Source organism: Aureobasidium subglaciale (assembly GCF_000721755.1).
Source record: "Aureobasidium subglaciale EXF-2481 unplaced genomic scaffold scaffold_11, whole genome shotgun sequence".
In the NCBI taxonomy this organism is placed as follows: Eukaryota; Fungi; Ascomycota; class Dothideomycetes; order Dothideales; family Saccotheciaceae; genus Aureobasidium; species Aureobasidium subglaciale.
The window spans coordinates 389,269-415,202 of NW_013566984.1; the positions used below are offsets into that span (position 1 = coordinate 389,269).

The window sequence follows — 25,934 nt, forward strand, 5'->3', positions numbered from 1 at the left end:
AAGCGGCTTCTTCTTCATCCCTTCGTGCTTGCTTCTTTTGCTACTTCTCTTCGTCTCTTGTCTTCTCACAGTATTCCTGGAAGTACACATGATATTTTTTACCTGACTTATTTGTGGCTGGTAGCCGGGCCTTACTGTCCAAGCAAACATCAGACTTCCGGTCCCTACTTGGCCAAAAAGGATACCTCTCGAGACTCAAACAAGATGCAAGCCTCAATCGACCTCTCTGCCGTGGTCGACACTCACGGTGAATATTTCGCAGGATAGTGTTAGGATCCCAATTGCACTTAGTACTGAGGAATCGCACTTTGATTCGACAAAACATGGTCTACAGAAGAGGTCATCTACATGCTTCTCTGGTTTTCGCAAGCCCATGTCGCCCTTCGCGTCCAAAAGTACGCCGAGTCTTGTCTTGGCAGAGGCCATCACTCCTCTCCAGCATCGAACAGCTCGTTGACGAATCTGAACTTTCCCTGTCTGCGCTTTTGACGAGTCATCAACGGCTCAAGATCGTCGTCGTTGTTGTTGTCGTCTCTGGCTCTCTTGGCCGATGTGTCTTTCGTAAGGTCGGATCTTGACATACGTCCTTTGATACTGTGAGCCGACCTTTCAATTCCGTTTCTAGCTTTCAGGGATCCGCTACACAACTTCTCACGCTCGCGGACATTCAGATTCACCAAAGCTGGACTGGCTTCAATCTCTTTGTACACCTTGATCATGGTGTCATGCTCCTCTTCGGTCCTGCGCTCTGATCGCTTGGTTATAGGGTCGATCGCAGTCAAGTGAGCAGAGTCTGTGTGATTACTGCTCGCGGCAGGACTGCCGGTGGCTGCGTGGCCAGCTGGAGTTGTGCTGATCACTTGTTTGCGCATAAGAGGGGTCTTCAACTCATGTTGAGTAGCACCTTTGACAACTGTAGCTGGACCGCGCTGGAGAGCAGTATAGTCGGTGTGAGTGTTGGGTAGAGCGTCGCGAATTTGAGCTTCTGCTTCTGCTTCGCGTCGGGCCCTGTTGTACCGAACGTTAATTGCAACGGCAGTGCGGTCGGTATCAAAGGTGGCCTTCAGATGCGCACTGCACAGCATGTTTCGTCTTGTAGTACTGAAGATACTGATAGTCGGGTCATTGTCAAAGGCATTCATGAAATCGAACATGGCCTTAGTTTCCTGCGCGGTCCAAGCGACTCCGAATCCTCTGCGTTGGGAGTTGTTCTCGCTCTTATTCTCGTCAGCGATTTGACCACCAATGGTGGACGAGACGACATGGTTCCCCTGATCGACTCCCTCAGGTGCGACTGGATCAGCGAGCGCTCGTCTGGTCGACCAGTATGCATGGACAGCGTTGTCGGTGCGGATGTGTCCATATTGAGTCTTCAGTCGTTCGGCGCAAAGTCTGGAGCGCGCAAGCAAGCCAAGACTGACGCAGGCTTGGTCTTCCTCAATTTCGCCCATGATTTTGCCAACAGCATCCTTCTCTTTTTGCGACCAAGCGGTGTTGCTGCCCGTAGAAGCTCGTTGACGGGTCCGCGATGTGACGGTACCTCGGACACAGTCCAGTTCCTTGTTGGTGACTACCTCAGGACCTTCCAACCAACCTAAACACTCCCACATGGCCAATAGCATACCGGCCCTCTCTCTCTGTCTTGGGCCACCAAATTTGAGAGTGTTCAGCCAATGATTTCGATTGCGAACTGTGATATTGTACTGGTTGAAGAAGCTGCATTTGGTTTGCGCATAGTCCTCGGCATTTCAGGCCAAGGCGGCAGCGATAATGCGATCCGGCTCTGGAAGTTGTTCAATGCCAGCTGCCTTCAGACCCTCCAACAACCAGTCAGGTGCCTTGATTGATTTGACTTGGGGTAGTGACGTGAGTAATCCATGATAATCGTCAGGGAAGTCGGCAGGAGCACTGCACTTCTCCTTAAGCCAAGAGCCAGTGGCAGGGTCCACTCTTGGTGTACCAGCACGCGAGGCGGTAAACCGAGTTTCGCGAAGCAGGGAGTCTTCGTCTTCTGACATCGGAAGAGTGTTCATTGATTTGCGCACAGCTGCCTTGCTCTTACGAGAAGTTCGGATTGGAAGACCGGGCTCGACTGTCTTTGTTGAGTCATGGACTGAAGCGTTCACGACAAGCGTATGAGAAGCCAAATGGCCACAAGCTATCGAGACTCAGTATACTCTCAGTGCGGTCTGGAAAAGGAAGAACTTACTCGCAAGGCGCTCCGCTTCACTCTCGTGGTCGTGATATCTGCAATGATCATGACGACATGAGCAGTTCTCGGTGTCTCTTTGCTCTCTGAACGAGCGCTCATAGAGCTTCTTGAAAAACAGGCCAGGTTTCTCATGCTCTGGGGCATTGTCGTGTGCATCGCTATCCGGACTCCAGTGGTTGAAGTAAGTGTCCTCGATGTAGCGGAAGAGAGCAGATTCAGTGCCGACCATGTCTTCAACGACAGCGATATAACCGTAATAAGACAGGTCAGTTTTGTTGGGTTCTCTGCAAGCCTTTTGCAATTGCGTCATTGCACTTCTGGCCAGTGCGATCGAGCCGACTTGGGCCGCAATGAAATACAACTCAGTCGCCATGTACCAGTCGGCATCTGCAGCAATATTTCCAGTGTGTAGCCACTTGAAAAACTGAAGAAGAACGCCACGATTACTCGTCTCAAAGTCGAATGGACCGCCGGCACGAGCGAGTTGAGCTTTGGGACAGTAATGAGAGAACAAAGAGCGCGAAACACGGAAAGACTGCGGCATGCGCTCCTTGGTTCTGATTTCGACTATTTGCTGGTCGTTCAAATGACTGGTATGGATCAGTAGTGGCTTGGAGAAAAAGCAAGATGCAACGAGAACTTACGCCAGGAAGATCTGTTCGGTCCAAATACGACTATTCCAGCCATGTGGCGTAGACATGGCGACAAGTGTTGTGCGATGTCGAGGGAGGAAAGAGCAAACAACAAAATGCCGTGTAACGAGCGTGTTGTGGTGTGCGCGAACGGGGTGCAAACAGACGCGCGCGCTTCAAGTGAAAGCGCTGCAGCTCGTGTTTCACCCTCACCGACCATGGAGTTCACTAATGCCAAGACATGGTTAACTCCCGGACTGGCGTAGTCTCTCCATACGCTGACTTCTGTTACTCGGATAGCTGTATCAGTGCACAGCGCGTGGTCATTGGAAGCCACCTTGATCTGGAAACAGATGTTTCTTTCCGCTTTTCTGTCATGGCTATAGTCTCTAGAATCGACAGATACACAATCTCAGCATGTTCAACTAGTGTCAGTCTCTGCTCTGCGTCTAGTATTCTCGATGGTATGATGGCGGAAGCTGGAAGCTGCTATATCACTTCTTTCTGGTTTTCTGCCGCTGAAACCATCTTTGAGGCTTCCCTCTCATCATCAAGTCAAACTCAAACCCGATGTCTGGAGTCTGTTGTAAGATTCTCCTTCTGACTCTGATTCGCTGTCGAGAGCCAGATCATCTTGTTCGCTGGAGCCGCACTTTTCCCCGTCCAATTCGCAAGCTAGAGGTACTGTCGGCTGGTGTCATTCGGTTTGGCCGTATAAACCTACTAGCTTCTTGTTCTTCTATACTTCCGTGACCATGAAACTTGCATAAGTCCTGACAACAGAAACAGACCGTGTCGCCACCCTTCTGATTTGCCAGCTTTGTGAGCAGCAAACGATAGGCGAAGTTCGCTGGCATTCTCCTCTCCTGGGACATGAGTTGGACCATCCGAGCTTCGCTAGTCTCGGCACATGCCCCAGAGACCCGTGATTCCGCTCACCTTGCAGTCTTGCTCCTCCAGATGTTGCGCTTCCATTCTTCCTTCATATTTGAAGGACCGTCGCTGATTGTAGAGGTAGTAGATGCAAAGATCTGTATGGCTATTGTGACGCAAAGCTGTAAGAGTGACGAGGTGACTGAAAGCGGCTGGCTTGCTTTAAGTGTAATGTAGAAGGACGTTGAGTCGGGGAAGTAATTGATGCGCAGCCTCGGGTGAATTGGTATATTGCCCAATGAAAATGAAAGCAGTGGTTTAAAGCGAGTAAATCCCAATTGAGCCCATTACTACGTGGATCCCTATTGTGGTCTAGAGAGAACCCGCTGAACATGGAGACTTGTCAACAACATAGCGGTCAAATCCAAATTGTGATGCATTATGTAGGCTTATCTGGTGGACGAGTACTGCTCGCTCAACCTCACTCGTTCTCGCTGCCACATGCTCTTTTCCGATATTGCCATGGCGTAATCATGTTACTCTTCCAATTTAAAAGCAAAGACCGGTACTCAAAGTCCTGCCTCTTGCTTTGGCTTCTTAGCCACACTTTCGTCCTCGATCTCCGCCTTGCGCTTGCCTCCGAAACCATCGCTTCCGGCCTCCCTTTGGTCGCTCTGCTCGGACTCAATGTTCTAATCTTCGACGACATCGATGTTCATGGTTTCCTTGAAGGCCTCCTGGTCATCCATCGCTTCGCCATGTTTCACGACCTCAGTAAGTGTCTGGTCTGGATCTCCGATGTTGCTAGACATGGCGTGCATCTTGTCCGCGTTTTCTTTGTTTTCGTCCTCGACGTCACTGTGATCTTCCTCTTCAAACTTGAGCAGCAAATCTTCCGCAGCAGCTCCGCAAGTTGCCAGCCGTTCTTTGTCATTGGGGTGCTCATGATATTGGCATCCGCTGCTACAGCAGCGACAATCGCCGATGCCGACGCCTCTGCTGATGATGTGATGGTTCTTCGAGATTCCGACAACGCGATCGTATGAAAACTTGGAAGGAATTGAGAAGGCGTTTGTGGCATCAGAAACCCCTTCATCCATGTGATAGTTCCAGAGGAAGACAAATGTATCCAACACGTATTGATGAAGAGCCGAGTGTGAATATTGAGTCCAGATCTTGTTCTCGTCCAAGGCTTGGTAAGTGACAACTTGGATGCCGCTCTCGAAACTTTTGGATGTCTTCTGCAAATGAGAGATAGTGGTGCGTCTAAGGGTCAGCAAATCGATGAAGTCGCCAAAGACCCAGAGCTGCATGATTGCATCGGACTCGAAGCCCGTAAGAAAACGCCCATTTGCAACCCATCCGCAGAAGAGACGGAGCACGTTCTGTGGGAGATCGATGTCGAATTATTTTTTGCGATCGACTCCTTCCTTCCACTGGCCGTTGATAGCGCTATCGAAATATTTCGAGTGATGACAGAGCAAGTTCTTGTTGACTTTGAAAGATTGAGGGCCTTTTTGAAGCGCAGAGCGAAGCACGATCGTCTCTGGATTGTTGGAGGCAATCTCGCTGTCCAGTCATCAGTACGGGAAAAGCTTGTCGAGATTCCAAACTCACTTGGCTGTGGCGGCTGCCCAGATATTCTCGCCGTAGTTTTCCATGGTTGGCAGGACCTGTGAAGGTTGTGGCCGACTGGTGTTGATCGATGATAGTGAACAAGTCGGTATTGATGCCATAAAAGATCAACTTTTAGAGAAGCGGGATGCAGCAACACTATCGATCACATGGGATGGTGAAGGGTTTAGTGTGAGAGTGATACCTCGATTGGTTGAGTAATTGGCGTTCTCAGAAGGTGACGAGTTGGATAGCTTATGTATGGAAGAATGTGGCAGTGAGACAACCTAGGACTGTAGACACTCAAAGAATGTCTTTGGAGTCATTGCCAGCTTGCCACTGTTACTGACTTTGACATTAGCCCGCGACGCACGGTAATTCGGAATTTGACCGACGTGTATACCGAGACCCAAATATCAGCAGTTTGAAGTCGGTGGTTCATGCCAACACGCAGAACCCGTCTAGGAGATTGGATAACCTTTTCACCTCATCCGCATCACCGAATATGGTGGCACACGCACTTCTACTGAGTTCCAGAAGCTGCTTACGATCGAGGTTGAAGTGATGTGCAGCCAGCAAATACTCGCTACTCAAACTCGACTCAAAAATGCCGACATCGTCAGTAGACAAAGCGATGGGCGCCCCAGCGCTCCACCACTCACCGAAATGATGGGATGCATATCCCCCTTCGCTCAAGTTGGCTAGCACATTGCAGCTCAGACATAATTCCAGTCCGAGCCTTTGGTCTCCAATAGACTTCCTTAGCTCCTTGGGGACATGAATTACATGCCCGATGCGCTGCGGGTTCCATGCTAGCAACTCTTCTAGCTCGTCAGAATCCGGCTGAGCAATCTCTGCAAAGTGTAGTGTGATGGCAAGACCTTGAGTATTGGCTTCGATAAAGGCGGGCTTCAGGTGGGAGATCGGCCTGCGGGCTGGGTTGCCACAAAGGTCTACACCGACGACTCCCAGGCGACGATATTTGAGTGCCAGTTGTACAACCTCAAAGGCTTCATCAAGCGTGTTCTTGCGGTCGATAGACAGTATGAGCTTTACGTGCAAGCTGTCATTCGACATTCTGAAGTCCGCCATGGCCTTCAAGACGATGGCAATGTAATCGTCCTTGCTGATCCTAGCGGCTGGTACGGCGCGAGGTGTAGTACGGAGCTCTAGGTAACGGACTCCATCCTCTCGAAACTCTTCCAGAACCGTAGTGGTTGCGAATCGTATGCTTTCTTCATCCGAGACCAAGGAATAGATGTACTTGTCGAATATGGGGAAGAAACTGCGACGCTGTTGAGGCTAGCCGTCTTCGCCAACACGAAGGCCGGCCATCGCAGTGACTTACCTGACTACATCAATGTTGCCATCCGTCGCCTTGGGGATTGCCGTTAATGGATCCTCCAGGCCAAAGGAAGAATCTTTGGAGGCTCTCTGCTTCCAAATCTCGTGCAAGCATCTTCTACTGATGCTGCCTGTCAAATGAGCATGGAGCTCCACCTTTGGCAGAGCTTTGGTATAAGCAAGGTCAGGTGGCAGCGACATGGCTGCTCGGTTCTTCCTTCGAACGCTTGACCTGAAGCTGCGACGGAGGGTCAGGAAGCTTTGGAGTGCAAATCGAGTTTCCGTTTCAAGATGGCAAGGGGCCTTTGGTTGCATAAAGATATATCCGCTTGCATAAGCGATGTGCATTGCCTGCTCCAATTCGCAATGTGTGGAAAGCTTGCATGAACGCGCATCTCCGCATTGTCACATGCAATCACTGCGATGACGCTGATACGAAGCTGGCAAACGCGTCTTGCCATTGTCTTCACTGACAGTAAACTTGGAATGCTATCCTCCCGTCCTGGTAGCATATCGTAACACGCACGGAAAAGCGCGTTCACCATGTCCTCCAGTATTGCAGGTCCAATTACGGTGCTGTCTTCGACAGTCTTGCGCCTGGCCACTTATGTCTTCCTACGCTGGGTTCGCTTACCACAATGCTTGGTCTTGCTTGTTTGCTGACTATTCCCAGATTCCCGGCCATGTTCGTCGTGCTGCACCTCCAATTATTGCGTCTACTAACTCTTGAAAAGTTCGCACCTCCACTCATTCTGAGTGCCTTTGCTGTATATGCCACATCATTCTTCTATCAATTCACCCACACAAGCCCATACGAAGTCGTGGCAGATGAGCTTGATATCATTACTAGGGATACAATCGATCGCGACGACAGCGATGATGAACTTCTGATCGATGCTGAGACTGAAGAACCCCTTCAAGAAATTGAGGTACAGGAAACCATCGTTATTGAGGAAAAGGACCCCAAGATCGCCCGAAGCCTCATCACCGGAATGCCTAGCCCAAGCTCTCTCTTCTGGTCTGCCGTGACATTTCTCACGAATGTCGCTCTACTGGCCATGGTTGCTGACATGGTGTACCGCGCCCCACTCTTCCATCCCTCCCACAACCTGTCCTTCGTTCGCGTTGGTCACGTAGATGAGCATGGCGCTAAGCTCTTGATCAGAGAGCCTCGTACCTCTGAACATCCCCTTCGCTTGAGCTACAGATATGCAGGTGCTTCCCCTGACGATGGCTTCCGTGACCACGACGCAAGCTGGAAACATCCTCACAATGCCATCAACGTCGACGAGAGCACAGACTACACAGGCGTCTTTCATTTGACCGGGCTCAAACCCGACACTACGTACCAATACACCGCATCCAACAACCACACCGGCTTCTTCGTCACTGCTCCCAGAGTTGGCCGCACTGCTCCCCGCAACAATGATGTCTTCACCTTCTTGCACTCATCCTGCATCAAGCCCAGGTTCCCTTACAACCCTCTGCATCACCCTCTCGATATCCCAGGCTTCAAGCATCTGGCCAAGTTATTGCCGTCGTTGAAGGCTCATTTCATGATCTTCCTCGGAGACTTCATCTACGCCGACGTGCCTAAGAGACTTGGTACTGACATCGAGAGTTACCGTAGAGAGTACCGTCAAGTCTACTCTTCACCTCAGTGGGAGTCTGTGAGTTCAGAGGCTAAGCTTCCCTGGATTCACGTTCTGGACGACCACGAGATTGCCAACGATTGGGACAAGAACACTACTGGAGTGTACGAAGCTGCTGTAGACCCATGGCACCACTACCAAGCTGCTGTCAACCCAGACCCAGTACGTCCTGGTGCGACATACTTCAGCTTCAACCAGGGACCTGCGGCATTCTTCATGATCGATACTCGCCGTTACCGCCAACCCTTTGATGGTACAGATGGATCCTACAATGGCACCCAAGCCGAAACCGGCTACAAGAAGAGCATGCTTGGTGACGAACAACTTCAGGATCTCCTTGGTTGGCTTGCTGCCCCTGTACCCTCCGGCGTCAGATGGAAGGTCGTGATTTCAAGCATCCCATTCACGAAGAACTGGCGCTTTGGAAGCGAGGACACCTGGGGCGGATACCTTGGCGAGAGACAGATCATCCTGGAAGCCATGTGGGACGTCGGTCTTCGTGGCGGAGTTGGCGTTGTTGTCTTAAGTGGCGACAGACATGAGTTTGCCGCCACCTCGTTCCCTCCACCCACCGACGATAAGGTCACTGGTCTTGATACCACGAACGGCAGACTCAGAACGAAGAAATGGCCCATCAGCGCAACGGTCCACGAGTTCAGCGTCAGTCCGCTGAGCATGTTCTATCTTCCCGTTCGTACTTACAAGCAGACCGACAACGACGACGTGTGTGTTAAGTAAGTACTTGCCCTTCATCCTTTGGGTAGACCATGGCTAACCGGCAGCAGGTACATGCCCGACGGCAATTCGAAGTTCGGCGCTCTGAGCATCAGCACACCGCCCACTTCTGACCAATCTGAGCTGAAGTATCGCCTGTTTATCGATGGCGAAGAGGCATGGAGTCACAAGATCTTGACTCCTCCTTTGGTTCACGGCAGTGGTCGCGGCAAGGATGCGTTATGGGGCTGATTGAAACGACATGATGAACAATGATGGCGATGGTATTCTGCTTCTGCTGTTCCGCATCGGCGGTTTATAAACGATCTTTCTTGCTTGGGCCTTTTCGTTCGACCGGGGTCTTGGTTTCTTGATTCTACTCCAATACCTTCATTTTGAGCCTTCATATCAGCCATGCTGCTTCTCCCGGACGTGCGGAACAATGACAATAATCCTGTAGCGACCGACCTGTCGTTGGACCAGAATGATAACACTGGTACACTTTCTTTCTCATAATCAAGCACAATTCTTCGATGAAAGTGTCAATGATGGAATGAAGATTTGGATCCAAGACCTATTTTTACAATTTTACAGCAGTAGAAAAACACCCATCAATAGCCTGTCCCATTTGTCCGATAATTTGCGCCATAAAAAGTGCTCGAGAAGGTTCTTTGTCGTATATTTACAATTGTAATGGCTTATTCTGACTTCTTGTTGAACTTTTGCCACTTGCGCTCGTATTCTTCTGCTGCCTTCATGAATTCAGCGGAGCGAGTCTTGCTCTGGGGCTTGTTGGCGGCTCCCCTCATTCTGATGGCAGCGTCGTTCAAGCTCTTCTTTGTGGTCTCCCATTGCTCGCCAAGTTTGTTGAAGACGCCGAAGCTCTTGCCCTTGACGCTATCGAAGGGGCTTTGGGGGGCTTGCATGGCGGTAGCGGCTGATGCTGAGGAGGCGTTTTGCTTGGGAGATGAAGAGTTGGCGGAAAACTTTACGTTGGGTGCTTGGTAGACAGGTCTTTGGACGGTGGGGTATGATTTTGCCTTGACGTCGATTGTCTTTGTTTCTTCCTTGACGAGACCAGCGGCAACGGCATCGCGCTGTGCTTGTGCAGGGTCGACCATGGGGGTCAGGCCGAAGAAGCGACGTAGCTCAGGGCGCTTGAAGAGGTGGACCTGAGCGACACCCATGAGACCGGTGGTACAGAGCCAGACGTTGAGAGCAGCGGGGAGCCAGGCAGTGGTGATGAAGACAATACCGGGGAAAACGTAGAGCAAGAAAGGCTTCATGCCTTCAGACATGGGAGCACCGGTCTCGCCGCCCATGCGCAGGACCATGTGAAGAGTACCGCCCATGATGACAGGAAGAAGGAAGTAGGGGTCTGTTTGAGTGAGATCGGTGACCCAGAGGAAACCACCAGTCTCGAGACCAGGCACGGGGAGGTTGGCCATGGCACGCAGCAGACGGAAAGCACAGAAACCAAAGACACCCTGGACAACACTAGGGACAAGCGCACCGAAAGTGCTGACACCCGAGGCCTTGTTGATCCGCATGAGCTCCTGGCGCAATTGCATGGCAGTAACTCTGTCGCCGTTTCTCATGGCGTCCATCATCTTGTCGTTCATGGGCTTTGTGATGGGCTGCATTGCGCGCATCTTGGCACCGTTCTCGCTCGCCTTCATGAACATGGGCACCAAGGCCAGACGGTACAGCAGAGCAGTTGCGGCAATGGAACCCCACCAGGGCATGCCAGACAAGACGTGGACGTGTTCGAGAGACCATTCGATGACCGATGTGGGACCCCATCCGTAGTCAAGACCCATCTCTTTCAGGAAGCCGAGTTGTTCGGGGATGTTTGTAAAGTCCGTGGCACCGCTGATGTCGAAAGGGTTGCTGTCGGTTGCGAGTGCGTCGGTAGCAGAGGTAGGAAGAGGAGGAGGAGGAGTAGCCGTCGTGGCGGGCGAGACGGCAGGGGTAGCAGCGGGTGCTGATGTCGAGGCAAGACGGGCATGTGCGGCGAGCGAGATGACAGATCCTTGGAAGATGCGGCCTGTTGAGCGCGAGTTGAGTGCAGACAATGGTCTTGCCGGACTTGACATCTATACAGTGTAAGTCCAAATCGTCGTCTCATTGCATGTTTCCAACCTACAAATCTGCGATTGAGACGGGCGCCTTGACGGACAGCGCCCGCCAGTCCTCTACTCGGCATCATCATGGCTGCGATTGTTGATATGATCAAGGTCCAATGCTTCCACCACTTTTTTCCCACCTTCGACGCATGATCGCGATGCCTTGTACCCCGGCATTTGCCGTTCATTACAGCCCGCAACTCTCCCCCGAGCTGTCCGATCACATACACGATTTTGTTTCGTTAATGGAGAGACACTTTGACTTGAAGACGCTTCATATGAAAAACTGCGCAGAGTTACCATTGGCATGTCATATCGAGATGGGAGACCACTGTGGTCGATGGGCCGGATTGTCCATCTTAACGTCGCCGTCACAAAGTCCATCTCATTTTCTCCATGGACCATATAAATCAACCCGAATCCTAGGAGAACTTTTGACCCTACCTAGAATCAACTTCTTCTCTATGTAAGATCGTATGGTGTTGATCGGCCTTGGAATGCTGTGACACTTTCTCGACCAGCCATTATTGAAGCTCTAGACCTCGGCATCCTGCCTCTCCGCTCCTGGCCCCGACCATCTTTCATCCATCAACTGAATCATCCCTCAGACACTCGTACTTGAGATTGCTTTCATTCGCATAGTATACATTCACTGCAAGTGCATAGCCAGGACACTCGGTCTGTCTTTTTCTCACAATCCCATCGACTCTACCACCTGCTCAAAGTCCTTCAATTTACCAAGCAGTAGACCATGGCGGAGACTCCGATCCTGATCGGTGTGGGCGATATCATCAACCGTAATCTAGCAGTTCATCATGCCGCGGAACCACTCGAGTTGATGCTCAATGCTATATCTATTGCATTACAGGACACTGGTCTCTCGTCGCAAGCCATAGCAAACCTCAAGACCAAAATCGACAGCATAGATGTTATCCGTACCTGGACCTGGCCATATCCCGATCTTCCTGCTTTACTTGCTGAGAAATTGGGCACTAAACCAAGTCACACCTTCTGCTCTCCACATGCAGGTACTCAGCCTGCCAAACTGGTCGATGAAGCAGCTCGTAGAATTGCAAACGGAGAAACAAGGTTGGCAGTAGTGACAGGAGGAGAGGCTCTGGCATCGCTCGCTGCATGTGCGAAGGCGGGCGTAATGCCTCCGCCAAACTGGACTCCGGTCGACACACCCGTCACTCAAGTATTCGCGCCTTCGACAAGCGAAATGGCCAAAGGGATCGGAGCCAAGCACACCATCGGAGCACCTATTCAGGTGTATCCACTTTTCGAGAACGGCCTACGTGCTCAAAGAGGACAGTCTATAGAGGACAACAACACGGAAAGCGCGAAGCTCTATGCTAGCTTTGCCCAGGTTGCCAACAAGACGCCTCTGGCGTGGAACTTTCCCAAAACGGCAGAAACAGAGGAGACCATAGGACGTGTGTCCAGTCGAAACCGCATGATCAGTTTCCCTTGTGCGGCTACCCTCACCATGTTGTTTGCATCGCTAATGTGTACTAGACCCTCTTCTGATGAACGCGTTCAATACTGTGAATCTGGCTGGAGCAGTGGTTTTGACATCCACCTCGTATGCTCGCGAGCTAGGTATCGCTCAAGACAAGTGGATCTACGTGCTTGGAGGGGCCGGCACGCAAGACAGTGACAACTTCTGGGAACGACCAAACTTCTACTCCAGTCCTGCTATCAGTCGCACGTTGGACGCCGGGCTCGAAGCTTGTGGGCTTGGTAAAAAGGATATTGACATGTTTGATTTCTACAGCTGTTTTCCAATCGTACCCAAGCTTGCCTGTCTCCATCTTGGCCTGGATATGTTGAAGCCTGAGAAACCAATCACTTTACTCGGTGGTCTGACGAGTTTTGGCGGAGCAGGCAACAACTACTCTATGCATGTGAGTGTTTGCTTCACGCTCGTGGACTTTCGTGTAGCTAACGGTTGGATCAGGCAATGACAATCATGGCAAAGAAATTACGTGCAGGAGACGGCACAAGTGGTCTGGTTCTCGCAAATGGCGGCGTCCTGACATATCAGCATGTTCTCTGCTTGTCTTCGCGACCACGTGCAGATGGTCGATCTTATCCTGCTCGCAATCCTCTACCTCCTAGTCTTAGCAGTGATTCGGTGCCTGTCATTGACGAGACCGCCGAGGGTGAAGCCATGATCGAGGTAAGCTGCCACTATGACACTAGAAGTCCGCAAGCTGATCTGGTACCAGACATACACAGTCGACTTTGACCGCAAGAACGTGCCTTCGCTCGGCCATGTTGTGGGAAGGCTCAAGATTTCCGGGCACAGGTTCATTGCCAATCATGGAGATGCGACAACATTGAAACGACTTGCAAGCAGAGCCGAGGAGCCAATTGGCAAGAGCGGGTACGTGCGACCAAGTACTCAGGGAGAGGGAAGAAACCTGTTCTTCTTGAACGGCGGTGCAAGGCTCTAGACACTTGAAAGACGAGATAGGCTTGTGGTCAGAAGATCACGAATTAAGGAAAAGGTGCTACGAGAACGATATGGTGGGCGAGGAAGCGGTTTCGCGGCAGCGGAAGATGACTTTATGACTCTGCGTGGTCAGTCGAATGATGACGGCTCGTGAATCAGCATCATGGCAGAAGTCCGTTCAATTCGAGTACTTGGCCTCATATCACGAACGAAATGGCTTGGGCGCCAATCTGAGAAGCTTGAATACTAAATTTGGAGCTCTGATTAGCTTGACTCTACTCTGGAGGCTGCATTCTGAAAGGAAGCAGGATTCAGGCAGGCAACGGCGTCGCAAGCGAGCAGAGCCCGATACGGCTGGGTGCAGATAACGATGATGTTGTATAGCGGGCTAAAGCAGACCGGGAAAAGGAACGGCGCGTGAGGAGTAGATGTTGTAGCCATCAGCATGTGATAGGAAGTAGAATCTATATTTGTTTACGCATGATGGGCGCTGAACCGAAGCCGAGCAATGACGTTGGTCGCTGGCAACCCCCCACCTGCACTTTGGTTTCTTTGGGTGCGCCTCATGATGCAGTGAGAGCACAGATAACCCTATTCCCTTTTGCGTCACGCTTTCTAACTTTCCACGCCTCGTCTTCGATTCGATAAACACAACGTTCCTGACTGCTGCCTCGTAAGGTTTCCGCACTCCCGCCGTCTATAACAGGTCCTGCACCGCCGATACTCCGCATCCAAACTGCCCGTCTCTCTCGGATTCCGCTACCGACAGCAATCATGACCGCTTTCAGCTCTTCCTCAGAGGTTCCTAAGAGACCCAAAGGTATGCTGCACTGCTTATGCGCTCGCCGTCTAGTCGACTAACCATTGTCATAGGTATCCTGAAGAACAACAGCTCCTACATGGGCGAGCACCCCGCTCAGGACCCTCCGTCGCCAACGAACACACACGCCGCCAGCCAGATCAATGCGCCCAGTAACCCTGACCGCCCTACAATGAACCGCGAGATGTCCGAGAAAGAGGTTGTGCAAATGAACACAGAAATCAATGCAGGCGGCCGTCGCAACTCGTCAAACCCTCGTGGCAGCATCTCACGTCGCCAGTCAGGTGTCGACGGAAGTCAACACGCAGACCATGGCTCGCCGAGACTGAAGTGGGATGAGGGCAATCTCTTCCTCAACGAGAGCCAGATGGGCGGCAAGATGAAGATTGACGAGCCCAAGACTCCTTACGTCGGCCGCTACGACCCCGATGACGATGAAGAGTTGTCCAACATCAACCCTGATGACCTGATGGTGGACGAACTGGACAAGGCAAAGGAGCTTGAAGGTGATGGTTCCAGCAAGAAGAAGCCCCGTGAGGTCGATATTCCCGATCTCGACCTTGGAGAGCCCGAGCAGGACACCCTCGAGCGCAGACACAGCGATTCGGAGAGAAGAGTCATGGTCGACCCGGATCAAATGGACATTGATGGCGCAAGACATGGCGAGACACCCGAGAACATTCCCCAGGAGGAGAGAGAGAAGCACGAGAAGTTTGAGAACATGAGAAAGAAACACTACGAGATGCACAACATCAAGAATTTGCTCGGGTAAGTTGGTGCTGCTACATACTGCATACTGCATACTCCAGAACTGATGAGGACCAGACATGGTAGCGAGGAACTTGACGACGAATGATGGAGCTTACAGGACATAGCGACTGATGCGACCCGGGACTGGGGGTCTCTTTTCGATTTCGTGTTTCCTTTTGCATAGCGGCGTTATACATCTGGGATGCGTGCATGAACACACTTGGGACACCAGGCGAAGGTGGTATGATTTTTTCCATTCCAATCCGAACATATCTCGTTTGTCATTTGTCGTTGATCACTTTGAGCTTCAGTTCCTGCTTGCGCGGTTGATTGGCCACCCGATCTCGGAGTGATTTGCTCTGTATTGTGGTCTCGCTCTGAATGTCTTTACACGCTAGATGACACCATCAATACATTAATAGTCGTGAAGTCTTGCACTCATGCAGGGTTGGGCTTGAGACCAATCTGCAGACGCAGCCTTTCTCTCTTCTCCATTTCATTACCGTTGCGATCGGCCTCCAGAGCACTGAGCATGGCGTCCACAAGAGCGACTATCACAAATTCCAATTAGCGAGGTTTATGGACAGGTACGTCTGGGAGAACAACCACTCAATTTAGCCAAAGCTTTTGGAGATTCGGGAAACTTCTCCAGTGTCCTTCCATTCTTAAGGCTCAACAAAGGATGCAGTTTATCATCCGCACTAACCAAGTGACTGTTGGCTACTCTGGCAACATTGTTTGCATTACTGTTTGTAGAACTGCATCAGCTGGGCATGATCTGCCCCTTTATGCAACAGCCGTTGAATGATCACAAACATACACGGCTTTTGTCTTGACTTCTAACTTCTCGATCAGACGGAGGGGGTCCTTCTCGCTTCCAGCAGCGGCAGGTGGCTTGGCTTGCTTGACGGGAGTGGTAGATTGAGACATGTGTCCTCTTGAGAGTGCAAGGTGCTACTAGGCGGCGGTGTGTTTCGATAGTTGGGCTATCTAAGGTTGGAGATTCCTGATTAAGAAGCTGGATATGCGGATGCAACAAAAATAGCGGAAGATGGAGATGGAGAAACGATGGTCAATTTGAGTGAGAAGTGTGGCACTTTTTCTACATGGTGCGAACTCAACGAGATCCTTGTACCTGACAGAGAGCATGAACTTATTCTTAGATCCCTGTCATGATGGCGGGACGGGCAAGAGTCTGAAAGTTGGTTGTGACGAAATGGAGGCTGCGTGCGAGTTGGCAGGTGTGGAGGATGGCAGAGCTTCTCCACACCTGCCGTTTCAGGCGGAATGCGATGGCGCGGTGATTGGTGGTTGTTAAGTCCGTGATGATGAGAGATGGCGGGATGGCGGTGCCTGGGGCAACTGAACAGTCATAGACATTGACCTGCTGATAACACGACTCGGTCTACGTGATATCTGTCTCCTTTCCAGCGTCCCTCTGTTCTCGTCATCACTTGCACATACACTTCTACATCATCCTCTTCCACCACATATACATACACCACAACAACAATACCGCCATCATGGTCAAGAACATGCAGGGCCTATCGCGCAAGACATCAACCCAATCCTTCCACCACCACATGAACTCACCGCCACCAACCTTCGACTTCCCTCTGCACCTCAAGGAAAATGTCGAGGAAGAAAGAAGAAAGGCTGCCTATGCCGACTACTTGAGACAACTCGAACTAGTACACGAGCAGAGCAAGCAATGCCTGCGTATCGAACAACAGAAGCTCGACAGTATGCTCCAATCAGCCACCCAGCACGCCCAATCGTCGTCGTACCTCCCCATTTCTGAAAGAGCCGCCCCCATCATGGCAACATCAGACAATGTCGAGACATACGCAAAGCCCTTCTGTGACTTCTTGACCAACAACCCCACCGTCTTCCACGCCGTCGACGACATGGCTCAAGGCCTCAAGCGCGATGGCTTCACCAAGCTGAGTGAGAGAGACTCGTGGCGTATCGAGGCTGGCGGCAAGTACTTTGTCGAGCGTAACGGCAGCAGTTTGATCGCCTTTGTCGTTGGTGATGATTACAAGTCTGGCAATGGTGCTGCCGTTCTCGCTGGTCATGTTGATGCTCTCACCGCTAAGCTGAAGCCTGTCAGCAAGGTGCCTAACAAGGCTGGCTATGTAGAGCTGGGCGTTGCCCCCTACGCCGGTGGTTTGGGTAAGTACAGCGTAATCTTGCTTCCACCTTCAATACTGACTGCCCTTTCAGGACCCACATGGTGGGACAGAGACCTCAGTATCGGCGGACGAGTGCTTGTAAAAGAAGGGAACAAGATCGCCACAAAGTTGGTCAAGCTCGGCTGGCCCATCGCTAAGATCCCCACACTTGCTCCTCACTTCGGCGCTCCTGCAAACGGCCCTTTCAACCTCGAGACGCAAGTTGTGCCAATCATTGGTCTGGAGTCGTCGGCAAAGAGCCAGATTGAGACCCAAGGAAAGGTTGGCTCTTTCGCTGCCACTCAGCCCCCTCGTCTTGTTCGCGCTATTACGAAGGAACTCGGCGTCAGCGATGCCTCAAGTATCGTCAACTGGGAACTTGAGCTGTTTGATCTCCAACCAGCTACTCTTGCTGGCCTCGACAAGGAGTTCATCACCGCCGGTCGTATCGACGACAAGCTGTGCAGTTGGGCCGCACTCGAGGCTTTGAAGCAGAGCGCCCGCAACGGTACCTCTGGCTCTGGTATTATCAAGATGGTCGGTCTCTTCGATGATGAGGAAATTGGCAGTGGCTTAAGGCAAGGTGCCCGCGGTAACTTCCTCCCCATTGTCATGGAGCGTGCAGTCGGCAGTCTCGCAGGCCAACATCCCGCCTCGGACCTCATGGGCCGTACATACGCAAACTCCTTCCTCGTCTCGTCAGACGTTACCCATGCCGTCAACCCCAACTTCGAGAACGTATACCTCGCCAACCACGCTCCTGAACTCAATGTTGGTGTCGTAGTTTCAGCAGACAGCAACGGCCACATGACCACAGATGGTGTGTCGACCGCCATCTTCACTCGCTGCGCCGAAAAGGTCAACGCTACCCTCCAAGTCTTCCAGATCAGAAACGACTCGAGGTCAGGCGGCACCGTTGGACCTATGCTCAGTTGCGCTACTGGTATGCGTGCTATTGATGCCGGCATTCCACAACTGAGCATGCACAGTATTCGTGCCACGACCGGTACTTCGGATCCCGGTCTTGGTGTTCAGATGTTCCAAGGCTTCCTTGATGGCTTCGAGTCTGTCGACGCCGAGTTCAGGGACTAGAGTTCTCATGTCCGGTCCATTGAAGCCAAGCAGCGCGCGGTTGAGGTTGCAAACTACGAGTTTGGTTGGTGTCTCTTTCTGGTCACGTATAGTCTCTACAATGTACGTTTGCTGGTCACGCCTGAGCATTTGAGGCCTGGGTTTGAAATAAGCTTTCGAAAGATGCAGGGCGCGGATCATGTCCATTTTTGGAGCATTTCGCGCTGACTGAGGCGTGATTGGTTGTTTCGGCTTACCGCATTGATGTCTGTAGTATTAGCGACACTCGAAGTGATCGTTCATGAAACAGATCATTATATTCCGTTGATCCTTTATCTTGCTCGACGCGTGCTTACAACTCACCTCGGCATCATGAATACTGCCTGCCGATCCAACACCGCCACGATCTTGATTGTTGATCGATAATCATTGTGCCATGGCATTGCTGACCTTTCACTGGCACTATAGAGGATGATTGTCTTGCTCATATGTTTGAGAAGGCACCGTACACCACCGCCTTGATTCTTATGCGGGTGTCGGGGTCTATGAGTCGTGTCAGCAGCTCGTCGATTCTTCGGAAGCAGCTTGAAGCCTAGAACGCGGTTGTCGAAATGCAGAATCCAATCCAACATAGTGTAGCCTTCCTCTGAGAGTGACATTCGGAAGGTGTGCCATCAGATCCACTTGTACAGCATGCAAAGAAAGTCCAGAGATGATTCAGAACAAGACAGCAACACTCCTGCTTACAGTGACATACTCCCCGTTCGCATCTCTAAAAAGTGCGAAAAGAAAATGGAATCGTCGTGCGAGTGATTTGAACTTGACCGCACGAGCAAAAGGCAATGCAGCCTTCCAACCCCCGGACCAGCCATACAGTTCTAGTAATACACCAGTTTTCCCTCTGATCGGCCTCCCATTGGGCGGTCTCACTCCGCCGAGAAATCTGGTATCTGGGTGGTATATAAGGGTTGAATCTTCTGAGAGGGACTTGTTCAGGAAGAAAAAAAAAAGGCGCTCCGAGAGTTGATCGAAGCTTTAGATACAAGTATTGCGGATCGCATGCGAGACAACATCGGTCTCTAGGAGGAAGAGCCGTGGAGTCAGACTCGGCATAAATAGGCAATTCGAGAGCGAGGCTCAGATCGAGTGGACCTCGTGCGGACCGAGAAGGAAACCTGAATCACGATTGAACGCACGACTCTTGTTTATTGTATCCACGTAACATCTGTGTTCCACTGCAGGTCTATACCTCCTGTATGGGTCTCTGTTCTGTCGATCCTGTATGCACTGGTTCTCTAGTATCTTGATGTATCTTGATTGTCTCGAGCGTGTCTTTTCAGAGTCCCAATAGTCAGAAGATGATGACTCGTCGCGGCGTGTTGTAGCTTGCGTAAGCGATTCCAGTCTCGAAATCTAGTTCAGTCCCTGGCCCAGTTCAACCCAGTCCAGTGGTCTATCATCACTTCAATGCCTGTCAATTTACGATACAGGCTCAAATGCCGTTGTCATTTGTGGATGTATGCGCGTGTCTCGATAGAGAATCATGACAATATCATCCACGCGTTCCAAGGTGAAGTTGCAGCTTGGTATTCTCATGTCTAAAAAGTCGCGAGACTATGTCATCGTGCAGCACCCCGTCCAAGAGGGAGAATCATTGCAAATACATTCACATCTGGTTCTATAGCGTCAAAAACTCGTCATAGTAATCAAAATGACTATGATGTTGATCTGTGATGAATGAAGTTGGTCTTTGATCGCATTGCGGCTGTAGGCTCCGATATCTATCAGGCTCATGGAAGCACTTTGAGCCAATACACGTTAGCACTCGACAATCAGATTAGCGATAGTAGATCAGGTTGTTGGTTGTCCTCGAGTCCATATCTACAAAGCATCACATAATCCTGCCTTACTCGTGACACACGACTGGTCGGATTCACGATGCATGATCGACCAAAGTCGTGTTTGTGATGTGGAAGAATGTTTGTGGAGGAGTCTACACGATCGCTTTCTAGTTCTCATAACAATCCGTCTCCATTCCCATGACTCTGACCGAGTCCAAGCCAGATAGATGCTTCAACTTCCCATCGCGCCTTGAACGCCTTGCTGCTCCGGAAATCAATCATGTTTTTCTCAATCGAGACCGTCCATCCAGCTTTCGACAATGACCTCGGGTTCAGGGGTCTTCTAGTCCTGAACGTCTCTCATTGCGGCTGTAGATAGAAGCTAAAGTCAGCCTTTGCTCTATTGTGATACAGACACTTCACGGCGTGGAATACCGGGAGGCAAGGTTTCAACCAAGTTTCTCGAGGCACGCCAGCACTGAATGAGGTTGTCCTCGGCGACCGAGCACATCATCCACGGGTCGTTCTTGTTCCAGCTGAAGTCCGATACACGGCTAGTGTGGCCACCATGCATGAAGAGCCTAGCAATAAAGTCAGTATTGGGCGCACAGAAAAGACCAGTGAAGTACATACATCTCTGGTGGGCCATCTTCAGCATCGTCTGGAGTCTGCTCACTTCCGGCGCGACTGATGTCCCAGAAAATGACACGACGATCATCACCACTACTGGCAAGAATGCAAGGGTCGTGAGGATGCCACTCAATCTTAGTGACGACATCCTGGTGACCCTCCATGCTGTGAATCTTGCCGTGCTCTGGGAATCTCATGTCGAAGATTCCCACAGTACGGTCAGCAGAACCAGTGGCGAATAGCACATCATGCTTCTGGTGGAAGGCCAGAGTGTTGATAGCATCTGTGTGACCGGTAATTCTGATTGCGGGCTTTGAATTGGAGGCTGTGCGGAGGTCCATGAGGCAAAAGGTCTTGTCATCTGCGACTGTGCCTAGCAGGTTCTTGCCGTGCATGGGGTGCCATTGTACGTCGTTGACGGTGGCGCTGTGATGGTTGAATATACGAGCGGTTGTCAGAATCTTGTCGGCTTTTGAGAAGTTGTTGATGTCCCTGAGAAGCAATCAGTCATGTATCGGTATGAGAGCCAGAGAGAGAGACGATCGTACCATACGCGCACAGTCTGATCTTCGCTACCAGTGGCTAGTTGACCCTCAAAGTGAGGGTTCCAGTCAAGGCCGAAGCCCTCCTTCTCGTGACCCTTCAACTCGATTTGCGCATCGACCTGGTTCGTCTTGGGCATGGACGAGTGTTTTGTGCGGTCGAAGACAAGGGCGTCTCCCTGAATGGTCATGGTCGCGATGAGGTCAGGATTCTGAGGCATGTAGCGAGCCTTGTTGATCTCGCCAGGGTGGTTGATCTTCTGGATGACGTTGAAGGAGATGGGCTGTTTGGCAGCACCGTGGCCGCCAATCTCCTCCTTCTCTGCATCGTAGTCTGCGGGGTTGACGGCGGGTTTGTTGGGAAGGTCGACACTTGCGATCTGGAGGTAGTCCTGAGTGGCGCCTGAAGTGTGTGTGCCGATCAACAGGCGGTGGGTGGAAAAGTTCTTGTCGGGCAAGGACTGCACGTCGGGGAGCCACTGGGTGGTGAGGGTGGGCCACTCCAGAGCCCTGCTGTAGATGACATCGTAGAGAAAGACGGCGTTCTTCTTCCAGACCTTGTACTCTTCGTTGATGATCTTGTTCTCGACGGCGGGGTCACTGACGCCAGCGGGCTGTGCTTGAATGTCTGCCATTGCGTCGTTAGTCGGGTGTGATGGTGAGGCGATGTGAAGTCATGTGAAGCTAGAGGCGCAGGCGCTTGGAGCAAGACTAGAGGAAGCGATAGATACGGGTGCATACCTTGGTCCATGATGGTTGGTAGTGGGTCAAGGATCAGTGACGCTGGATAGTGGTATACGTGAATGGTGGAGAAAGATTTACGCGCTCCACGGACAGCTCGACGCGTTTGCTCATAGCTCATAGATTGGCCTGGGAGCCCGGAGCCGCCAAGCAAACTTCGAGTGAAAGCCGGGGAAGGAGCTCTCTCACACGTCTGTGCGCTGTGACTGGTCGACATCATCAAAGTCGCAGTCGCCTCTTGCGTGCTTCCTCCTTCTTCCTTTCGAGGACTCCGTGTCGAAATATCCCGCCATACGCCCTTTCAGCACCCAACTCTCTGCCCTTCCCCCTCCCCCCTTCCCTTCTACTACTCGACCCCAATCCTTGATCTTGGAACACAGATCATCATGGGTAAGTGGCTCCTACGCCATCCTGACACGGCGACGACCACGAGCATAGCTAACCAACATGCGCTTGATCAGGTGTTCCCAAATTCTTCCGATGGATGAGCGAACGCTATCCCGCCATCTCTCAGCTGATTGCCGAGAACCGCATTCCCGAGTTTGACGCTCTTTACGTATGTTCTCCCTTAGCGCCAATGCCTGCGCTATGCGCCAACCCACTCGATCACCGCCTGACCATGCCACACAGCTCGACATGAACGGTATTATTCACAACTGCACCCACAAAGACGGAGACCATGTCACCAAGCGTATGACCGAAGATGAAATGTTCATCGCCATCTTCAACTACATCGAGCACTTGTTTGGCAAGATCAAGCCCAAGCAGCTCTTCTTCATGGCCATTGATGGTGTTGCTCCCAGAGCAAAGATGAACCAGCAGCGTGCTAGACGTTTCCGTACCGCTCTCGATGCTGAAAATGCTCGTGAGAAGGCCATCGCCGCTGGTACCGAAATGCCAAAGGAAGCCCCCTTCGACAGCAACTGCATCACCCCTGGAACAGAGTTCATGGCCCGTCTTACACAACACTTGAAATACTTCATCGCAAAGAAGGTTTCCGAAGACATCGACTGGCAAGGACCTGAGATTGTTCTCTCTGGCCACGAAGTCCCTGGAGAAGGAGAGCACAAGATCATGGAATACATCCGCAAGGCCAAATCACAACCCGACTACGACCCCAACGTCCGCCACTGTCTTTACGGTCTCGACGCCGATCTTATCATGCTGGGTCTTCTCAGCCACGACCCTCACTTCTGTCTCCTCCGTGAGGAGGTTACCTTTGGCCGCCAAAGCAAGGCAAAGTCAAAGGAATTGGAACATCAGAATTTCTATCTCATGCATCTCTGCATAGTACGCGAGTATCTCGAGCTTGAATTTCAGGAATTGAAAGAGCCCGGACTTCTTGGTTTCGAATTCGACATGGAGCGCGTCATTGACGATTTCATCTTGATGGCTTTCTTCGTCGGTAACGATTTCTTGCCCAATCTTCCTCATCTGCACATCAACGAGGGCGCTTTGGCTCTCATGTTTGGTGTCTACAAGAAGATTCTTCCCCTTGCCAAGGGCTATATCAACGAGGGCGGTGTCATTAACCTGGACCGACTTTCCATACTCCTCGACGAACTCTCCCATGTCGAGTACCGCCACTTTGAGTCTGAGAACGCAGATGCCAGCTGGTTCAAGGGCAAGCAGACTGGTCGTGAGGATGTTATGGTGAGAACAAAGAACAAGGGCAAGGTCGTCATGACCTCGTCGCAAAAGGATGTATATGCACGTGTCAGAAATTACGTCAACAGTCGGCCCGCCGACTCCGAACCCGCTCCCCTCGACCTGCCCGCATCGCTTCCTGCAAAAGACAGGAAGTTCGTAGAAGACCTTGCCGACAGCCTCCACCTGCAGTGGAAGAGCGTTGTTGACGACCAAGGCGAGCGCCATATTCAACTCTCCTTCTTCCCTCGCCCACCAACCGATGACTCGGACGATGAGGATGATGAGGAGGGCCAGATGGCACTTCTCAGGGTTGTCAAGAGATACGACAACGCTGAGATTGTCGACATCAGCGCCGAGGAGGCCCAAGAGCAGATGAGCAAGAAATACGACGAGAAATTTGCTCAGTGGAAGGATACCTACTACAAGTCCAAGTTCGAATGGGGCACTGAGAACGAGGAAGAGCTGCGCAAGCTTACCGAGAACTATGTTCAAGGTTTGCAATGGGTTCTGTACTACTATTACCAAGGTGTCGTGTCATGGCCCTGGTACTACGGCTACCATTATTCGCCCATGATCTCGGATGTCAAGCGCGGTTTGAAGGCGAACATCGACTTCAAGCTCGGTCAGCCTTTCCGCCCTTACCAACAACTCATGGGTGTGCTTCCCGACAGAAGTAAGACGATCGTCCCCGATGTCTACCATCCTTTGATGACCAGTCCCGACTCGCCCATCATCGACTTCTACCCTCGCGACTTTGATCTTGACATGAACGGCAAGAAGATGGAGTGGGAGGCAGTCGTCAAGATTCCTTTCATCGATGAGGAGCGTCTGCTCAGTGCCATGTCGACCAGAGACCATCTGCTCTCTGACGCACAGCGTGCTCGTAATGAGTTCGGTGTCAGCTTGAAGTTCAGCTATGCCGCTGAGATGAACTACACTTACCCATCGTCCCTCCCCGGTGTTTTCCCAGACATTCCCAACTGCAAGTGTGTAGAGAACATCTTCGAGCTTCCTACCATGGAAGGTCTGGACGTGTACATTGGTCTTGTCAATGGTGTGAAGCTTGGTGAAGATGCTCTGGCTGGCTTCCCCAGTCTGCGCACACTTCCCACCACTGGCACTCTTGGCTTCCATGGAGTCAACGTCTTCCAGCAAGAAAGCAGAAACGAGAGCATGGTTGTCACTATTATGAACGCAGAGGAGAACAGCAGCATCGAGCGTGCCAAGCAGAAGCTCGGAAAGCCAGTCCACGTTGGCTACCCCTTCTTGCATGAGGCAAAGGTCACCAGAGTATCTGATGAGCTGTTCGATTATGTTCTCGCCGACCCCAATGCTGAGGCTACACCTAACAACATCGAGGCCATTCCCCATGGTCCTCCCGAAATCTCCAACTGGAAGAAGAAGGCTAGCCGCATCGAGAGCGTCTACAGCAAGAGACTTGGTGTCATCATCAGCGATGTTGAGGCCATGGTTCACGTCGAGATGCTTGTCGGCCTCCGAAAGACTGACGATGGTGCAACTGTCAAAGAGTACGCCATGGTCGAAGGTCTGGAGGCTGACTACGCCACTCAAGCTATTGTTGACGAAGTTGTCTCTGCTGATCAGCGTTTCCTGGAGAAGGCCGCTCTTCCTCTGGACGAGGAGTTCCCGCTCAACTCTCGCGCGTTCTTTCTTGGCGACTTCAACTACGGTAGACCCGCAATTGTCGATGGTCACGAGAATGGCAAGACCAATGTCAGAGTCAACACAGTCAAGGTCAGAGAGCCTGACTTCGGTCATCAAATTGCCAACCAGGCCGAACGCCAATTCCCTTACAAGCCTGCATTCGCTGTTGCGAGGGAGCTGGGCTTGCACCCTCTCGTCCTCTCTAAGTTGACCGCATCCTTCCGTGTCAACTCATCGGGCTTGCAGCTCAACCTCGGACTCAACCTCAAGTTCGAGGCTCGCAAGATGAAGGTTCTTGGCTACAGTCGCAAGTCGGAACGCGGCTGGGAATACAGTCAGAAGGCTGTAGATCTCATTGCTACCTACATGACCAGATTCCCTGACTTTGTCGCTCGTATTCAGGCCAACCCTTCGGGTGATGTCTT

General features: G+C 51.6%; 11 protein-coding genes across 11 annotated transcripts; 5 read left to right on the plus strand and 6 right to left on the minus strand.

Annotated features, from left to right (window-relative positions):
* Nucleotides 1-59: 59 nt before the first annotated feature.
* On the minus strand, nt 60-2,912 carry AUEXF2481DRAFT_89104 (uncharacterized protein; the record flags this gene model as incomplete). The annotated part of the gene is made up of 4 exons (XM_013488173.1): nt 60-1,716; nt 1,828-2,158; nt 2,210-2,802; nt 2,857-2,912. The coding sequence occupies 4 exons, from the start codon at nt 2,910-2,912 to the stop codon at nt 426-428; spliced, it is 2,271 nt and encodes a 756-aa protein (XP_013343627.1). The 3' UTR covers nt 60-425.
* Nucleotides 2,913-3,803: 891 nt separating this feature from the next.
* On the plus strand, nt 3,804-4,863 carry AUEXF2481DRAFT_232980 (uncharacterized protein). The gene has a single exon (XM_013488210.1). The coding sequence runs from the start codon at nt 4,110-4,112 to the stop codon at nt 4,761-4,763; it is 654 nt and encodes a 217-aa protein (XP_013343664.1). The 5' UTR covers nt 3,804-4,109; the 3' UTR covers nt 4,764-4,863.
* Nucleotides 4,864-5,123: 260 nt separating this feature from the next.
* Nucleotides 5,124-5,378, minus strand: AUEXF2481DRAFT_5291 (uncharacterized protein; the record flags this gene model as incomplete). The annotated part of the gene is made up of 2 exons (XM_013487944.1): nt 5,124-5,286; nt 5,335-5,378. 2 exons carry the CDS (start codon nt 5,376-5,378, stop codon nt 5,124-5,126), a joined length of 207 nt encoding a protein of 68 aa, XP_013343398.1.
* Nucleotides 5,379-5,769: 391 nt separating this feature from the next.
* Nucleotides 5,770-6,876, minus strand: AUEXF2481DRAFT_29772 (uncharacterized protein; the record flags this gene model as incomplete). Its single annotated transcript, XM_013487999.1, has 2 exons — nt 5,770-6,616; nt 6,680-6,876. The coding sequence occupies 2 exons, from the start codon at nt 6,874-6,876 to the stop codon at nt 5,770-5,772; spliced, it is 1,044 nt and encodes a 347-aa protein (XP_013343453.1).
* Nucleotides 6,877-7,218: 342 nt separating this feature from the next.
* AUEXF2481DRAFT_5293 (uncharacterized protein) lies at nt 7,219-9,293 on the plus strand (the record flags this gene model as incomplete). The annotated part of the gene is made up of 4 exons (XM_013487945.1): nt 7,219-7,299; nt 7,349-7,360; nt 7,410-9,061; nt 9,113-9,293. 4 exons carry the CDS (start codon nt 7,219-7,221, stop codon nt 9,291-9,293), a joined length of 1,926 nt encoding a protein of 641 aa, XP_013343399.1.
* Nucleotides 9,294-9,739: 446 nt separating this feature from the next.
* AUEXF2481DRAFT_5294 (uncharacterized protein) lies at nt 9,740-11,253 on the minus strand (the record flags this gene model as incomplete). Its single annotated transcript, XM_013487946.1, has 2 exons — nt 9,740-11,137; nt 11,188-11,253. The coding sequence occupies 2 exons, from the start codon at nt 11,251-11,253 to the stop codon at nt 9,740-9,742; spliced, it is 1,464 nt and encodes a 487-aa protein (XP_013343400.1).
* Nucleotides 11,254-11,918: 665 nt separating this feature from the next.
* AUEXF2481DRAFT_5295 (uncharacterized protein) lies at nt 11,919-13,626 on the plus strand (the record flags this gene model as incomplete). Its single annotated transcript, XM_013487947.1, has 4 exons — nt 11,919-12,630; nt 12,686-13,074; nt 13,128-13,349; nt 13,399-13,626. The coding sequence occupies 4 exons, from the start codon at nt 11,919-11,921 to the stop codon at nt 13,624-13,626; spliced, it is 1,551 nt and encodes a 516-aa protein (XP_013343401.1).
* A 530-nt stretch (nt 13,627-14,156) lies between these two features.
* Nucleotides 14,157-15,688, plus strand: AUEXF2481DRAFT_40319 (uncharacterized protein). The gene is made up of 3 exons (XM_013488072.1): nt 14,157-14,445; nt 14,499-15,213; nt 15,271-15,688. Exons 1-3 carry the CDS (start codon nt 14,400-14,402, stop codon nt 15,299-15,301), a joined length of 792 nt encoding a protein of 263 aa, XP_013343526.1. The 5' UTR covers nt 14,157-14,399; the 3' UTR covers nt 15,302-15,688.
* On the minus strand, nt 15,543-16,494 carry AUEXF2481DRAFT_233239 (uncharacterized protein). The gene is made up of 4 exons (XM_013488211.1): nt 16,331-16,494; nt 16,016-16,185; nt 15,802-15,941; nt 15,543-15,746 (listed from the first exon to the last, which is right to left on the minus strand). The coding sequence occupies exons 2-4, from the start codon at nt 16,123-16,125 to the stop codon at nt 15,634-15,636; spliced, it is 363 nt and encodes a 120-aa protein (XP_013343665.1). The 5' UTR covers nt 16,126-16,185; nt 16,331-16,494; the 3' UTR covers nt 15,543-15,633.
* A 518-nt stretch (nt 16,495-17,012) lies between these two features.
* On the plus strand, nt 17,013-18,461 carry AUEXF2481DRAFT_65707 (uncharacterized protein; the record flags this gene model as incomplete). The annotated part of the gene is made up of 2 exons (XM_013488127.1): nt 17,013-17,370; nt 17,422-18,461. 2 exons carry the CDS (start codon nt 17,013-17,015, stop codon nt 18,459-18,461), a joined length of 1,398 nt encoding a protein of 465 aa, XP_013343581.1.
* Nucleotides 18,462-20,182: 1,721 nt separating this feature from the next.
* On the minus strand, nt 20,183-22,276 carry AUEXF2481DRAFT_97968 (uncharacterized protein). The gene is made up of 4 exons (XM_013488212.1): nt 22,195-22,276; nt 21,460-22,081; nt 20,915-21,403; nt 20,183-20,862 (listed from the first exon to the last, which is right to left on the minus strand). The coding sequence occupies exons 1-4, from the start codon at nt 22,202-22,204 to the stop codon at nt 20,682-20,684; spliced, it is 1,302 nt and encodes a 433-aa protein (XP_013343666.1). The 5' UTR covers nt 22,205-22,276; the 3' UTR covers nt 20,183-20,681.
* Nucleotides 22,277-25,934: the final 3,658 nt, after the last annotated feature.